General features: G+C 39.9%; 1 protein-coding gene across 1 annotated transcript; it reads right to left on the bottom strand.

Moving 5' to 3' along the window:
- Positions 1-1,302: 1,302 nt before the first annotated feature.
- Positions 1,303-4,764, bottom strand: LOC147622482 (bidirectional sugar transporter SWEET16-like). Its single transcript, XM_086822063.1, has 6 exons — positions 4,626-4,764; positions 4,390-4,426; positions 4,022-4,232; positions 3,400-3,561; positions 2,718-2,837; positions 1,303-1,823 (listed from the first exon to the last, which is right to left on the bottom strand). Exons 1-6 carry the CDS (start codon positions 4,666-4,668, stop codon positions 1,437-1,439), a joined length of 960 nt encoding a protein of 319 aa, XP_086678189.1. The 5' UTR covers positions 4,669-4,764; the 3' UTR covers positions 1,303-1,436.
- Positions 4,765-5,172: the final 408 nt, after the last annotated feature.

The raw sequence follows: 5,172 nt of genomic DNA, 5'->3' as shown, positions 1-5,172 counted from the left end.
GATCTTGAAGAGCAGGAGCGGATCAAATCTTTGTAGATGGTGCGTACACAATCGGAGATGTTCATCACCAATATCAAGCCAAAGGTGTCCATGGAACCTAAGACCTTAATACATAAGGGCCTTAATGCATAAGGGCAATAATAAATGCCATGTAATATTATTAAAAAAGGTGGCGGAATTGAAAATAGCCAACGAATAAATATTCAAATGCAGCATGGCGGGCGTGTGATTGCCAAATGAAGAACAAGATCTTTGGAATTGCTGATTTCGCCAAAAGGAATCCTTCAACACTCTGACAGCATAAAGAAGAGGTGTGCGGTGGTTGCCAAGAGGGAGTATTTTTATCAAGCATGGATCTTGTCCACAAAGGGATCGTGGACTTATTGTCTTCATCCATAGTAGGTGCTAAAAATTTACCCATATCTGCCAAACCAAGACGGTCGGCAATTGCTGCAGCCTTTCAAAAATCTTCAAAGGTGAATGAAAGTGAGGAACCCTTATTGTACAACCATTCTGAGATTTATGAAAGTGTGCTCTTTGAGGATCACTTCTCAATGAGGTTTATGATTGACTAGTCTTTGAAAGTCATTTATTGAGACTTTGAAACAAAGAGAGAAAGAGCGTGAATTGCTTATTGTACTTCTATTAAGAGAGTGAATGAGTATTGGAAAGACAATAAAAACATTAGGGGCTCAATGTCATAGGTAGCATGGGGGATCAAATGGAGTTCATACCTATGAGTGTGGTACGCACTAAAGCTTGAGATTCCCTAGGTATAGATTAAAGGAGGGGTAGAGCAATCATATATTTTACACCTATATTATATATATTATGCCACGCTAGCTTTCATCTTTTTCTTTTTCACACTCATCTTTTACACCTCTCTGTCTCTGCCTCTCTCCAACTTAGTATATTAGATGTCAACCCCTCATTTAAGAACTCCTCTCTTTATATGTTACAATCGCATGCAAGGATGTATTTAATTGTGTCAAAACCACCATCCTCTCTCTCTCTCTCTCTCTCTCTCTCTCTCTCTCTCTCAATATATATACATATATCGTAAACCTCAAAAATTCAATAGAGTTGTTGAGTCCTCATAACACTCATTTGTAAAACTCCTCTCTCTCTAGTTGTTACAATCATATGCAAATATATTTTATGTTAAAAACCAAGTCTCTCTCTCTCTCTCTCTCTCTCTCTCTCTCTCTCTATCTATCTATCTATCTATATATATATATATATATATAGGCTAAGCCTTTATTTGATTTATAGATTGCTTCTTTCTAGATATTACAATAATCATGTTCGAATGTGTTCTAAGTTAAATTCATCTCTCTTTCTAGATGTTACAATCATGTTGAAATGAATTCTATGGTAAAGTCCTCTCTCTCTCTCTCTCTCTCTCGTCCCCCGCATGGAAATTCAAAGGGTTTTCTTCACGTGGCCAGGTGGAATGAGCGAGTGCCTTGTAGGGTACCATCTTCATGCTTTATTGGGACATGGATGGGGTCGTTATCTTGAAGGAAGTTGACGATCTCGGCCATCTTAGCAGAGGAGGCCTTGAGAATTTGAGTGGGGAGGCTAGGTTGCTTGGCTATGCTGCTCGTAGAAGAAGAAGAAGAAGATATTTGCTTGGGGAAGCTGATTTGCTTAGGCAAACTCACACTCCTCCCCATCTCTACATCGCCACTTGATTTTCCTCCATCGAAGCTCACCCCTTCATCCTCATCATTTGGCTTCCTTGCAGGCTTTGCAAAATTCTTGTAGTACACATAGAGTGCCAGTTGCACACCCCCTAGGAGAAAACCAATCGCATTGGGAACCTTTACACAACATCATGTTACAACACACATGATTAGCTTGTAATTAACTCAACAACTATATACTCTCCATTAATCATTATAAACACATTAGCTTGTATTTTGCTCAACCATAACCTCTCATGCTAATTTCATATTGTCCTCACCATGCATATATGAGAATCATGCATATCCCCTCATGTGTGAAGAGCACATATATTAGTCGATTGACTAATATATGTGTAAAGAACATATATTAGTAAATTGTGCATGATGAAGCCAATTATTTCTTCTTACTATGCATACTAACCGTGCTTATGATCACACAATTGTCCAAATTCATATGAATACAAATTGTTTATCATATTGAGAACAATTCATTATCCCTACTCAGTTTGTACAGTGTTCAAAATGCATACTTAACTAAGCTAAGCTAACTATGCGTATAACTAACTAATCTAAGGCAATTATGCACACTTAACTCAGGTTAACAGAAACATGCTTAAAGCAGAATTAGCTCAAAATTAACTAAGCAAAAGCGTTTCTTTCATATGCTCATCATGCATAATGGTACATGCTAATCAATTTGTGATTGTTATGTATGGCAATCGACATGATCTAATGCCCACGTATTTATTTAAGAGAACAAACTTGCTTAAGTGGCATTAAATATGAGTAGCTTGGCTTCAAAGTTTAGGGTTGGAATAGTTGGCCATGTAGCCACTGGCCAGACTCCAATGATTGGCGTAAACTGCTGCCATAATCTCAACAAATCATGGCAACAAATGCTAGGAGGCCAACCATAAATGGCATGTGTTAGCATGATTCATGCTTAAAAGTTTGATTAGGTTAAGCTAGGCCTTAAGTACCTTCTTACAATAAGATGTTATAAATGATGGAAGGTAGGTAGCAACTCACCTCAACGAAGACATCCTTTACCAGCAAGGCGTAGAGAGACCAGGCACCGCCGTTTAGGAAGAGGAAAAGTGATAAGAAGAATGGCATAAACTCCACACTGTTGGTACGAATCACTGTTTTCTGCAGGTGCGCGCACACAGGACACACCACAACAATTACATAAAGAAACAAAAGCAATATATTCTGGTACACGAGAGAGGTCGAAAATGAATCAAACGAAAAGTAAGCATTGGGAGGTTGAGAATCAATGAGGAAAAGTAAAGTGTTTTTTAATAAAGAGAAAGAATACACGACAATTACATTGACAAGAAAAGTAGCTTTCTCTTTTCAATTATGGGGCACTCTTAAGCTAGCTTAATTGTGTGAGGAAGATTGATATATATATTCTAACACACTCATATCTACTTCGCGTAGCCTTGATAGCATCGAACCTTGGTCCTCTTGCTGGAACCCAACCGTTCTACCAACTCAATTACAAGCTCGTGGACTTAAGCTAGCTTAATTGTAAGTTGGTAAGCTATAAATTGTACATACTCATGTCGCGTAGCCTTGATAACATGCTACCCGAGTCCTCTAGCTAGAACCAAACCGTTCTACTAACTCAACTACGCGCTCGTGAACTAAAGCTAGCTTAATTGTAAGTTTGTATAAGCTATAAATTGATGGGGTTATGTCTACGTACCATGGCAACCATTGGTGAAGCATACATGGAGACAGAAATTGTAGAGCATATGGCTCCCACCACAAACACCCTCTGTATTCCATGTGTTGCAATCATAGTTGCAACAAAAATCAAGCCAAAGCACACCCCATCCAGCAAGAAGGCCAGTAAGCCTGTCCTTGCCTGCACACATTACACCACATTAAGCACACACCTCTTCATGCAACTTGCATTAATCACACACCTCTTCATGCAACTTGCATTAATCACTAATTATCCTCCTAATCCACACAAATGCTCTTCATCAATCTTACGTTAATACTCCTTTACTAAATTCTATCACCGTTTGTATTAACAACCCATTGATTTTAGGTAGTGCCTCAATACGTGATACCCCATTTGACTGGGTCCACAACCGATAGTCGACCCCGGTCCGTGGGTGTAGGAGTCTATGTAGTATACATGTGCAATCGGTCCGTGGGTGTAGGAGTCTATGTAGTATACATGTGCAATTACGGGTTTGTCTCACGGTTGAGCCATAGTGGAGTTGGTAAGGTACCCCGAAATCTACCTAAAGCGGAACCGATTCCTATGCAAAATCGAGCGGATTATGCCATTCGCGTTGGGGGGATAACTTAATTACCTTGCGGGCTTTTGGTGCATATATCAAGAAAACTGTAAGATAAAAAGACTGAAATACAACGCCCGCTGCATTTATCGTGAGGATTAGTGTTCCTCCGGGTTTGATTAATCCGTAATACGTCCATAATGATGTGCTTAAGAGAGTGCAAATATATGGGAGCCCTTTGAAGTTCTCAGTAGACTTCTTCTTGAATATACGCCAGAAAGTGGACCTGAAAGCACACCAGTCTATAGTGATTATGTTCATAGAATTGCAATTAGTTGAAATCATACAGGTAGCTAAAAACAGACAATTGCAAGTTATTTGAATTGTGCAACTTACCGCTCGTATTACTATTATTAGAACTGGAACTAATTATTGGCACTTACAATGGGGATGAAAAAACGAGGATGGATAGAATATTTCCTGCATAAAGACGAGGGAAAGGTGGCGGTTAGAGTTTTTAATAAGCAAAAATGGCTAAATAAAGCAAGCTTGCAAGCTTTAAAGTCAAGGTGGTAATATATCGAATAACGAGGTTGGAAGCTATGATGGATTCAATTATTTCCTAAAGAGGAGTGCAAATTCGAAGTGATAACATGCATGGGGCAGAGGAGGAGGGGACCAAGTATTCCGAGCAGAAGGCTGAAAAGGGTGGCCGCTGCCATCACGTGAAATAATGAGACACTTGTGAGAAGATCGATGCAGTTAGGTGGAGGAGCTGCTGAGAGGCAAGAGGCAACAAGAGGGGGAGCAATATATAAGACGAGTGTAGGGGGAGCAATATATAAGCCGAGTGTAGGGGGAGCTTAATTTAATGAGTTAAGCTATTGAATTAAGCCGAGTGTAGGGTGAGCTTATTTTAATGAATTAAGCTATTGAAACATCGTAATCCAGGTTGATAACGTCGTAATAGGAGAGCCCCCCCCGCACGACCTTTCATTGCCACGTACCTGACCCTCTTTACACAACAAGACCCTTTATAGAAACAACCCCACACCCTTTGAGACTCCTTTCAACTCACCCCACCCCACCCCACACCAGAAGACTCCCTTTGAGACTCCTTTCAACTCACCCCACCCCACACCACCCTTTGTACCATATTTCCTTTCACCGGCTGATTCCCATATATCATTCCTCATGTTATTCTCTTTCTAAGAAATCCTCTAGAT

Source organism: Cibotium barometz, chromosome 28, assembly GCF_041138505.1.
Source record: "Cibotium barometz isolate CiBa-2024 chromosome 28, ASM4113850v1, whole genome shotgun sequence".
Lineage (NCBI taxonomy): Eukaryota > Viridiplantae > Streptophyta > Polypodiopsida > Cyatheales > Cibotiaceae > Cibotium > Cibotium barometz.
This window is presented reverse-complemented; position numbering and strand designations above follow the sequence as displayed.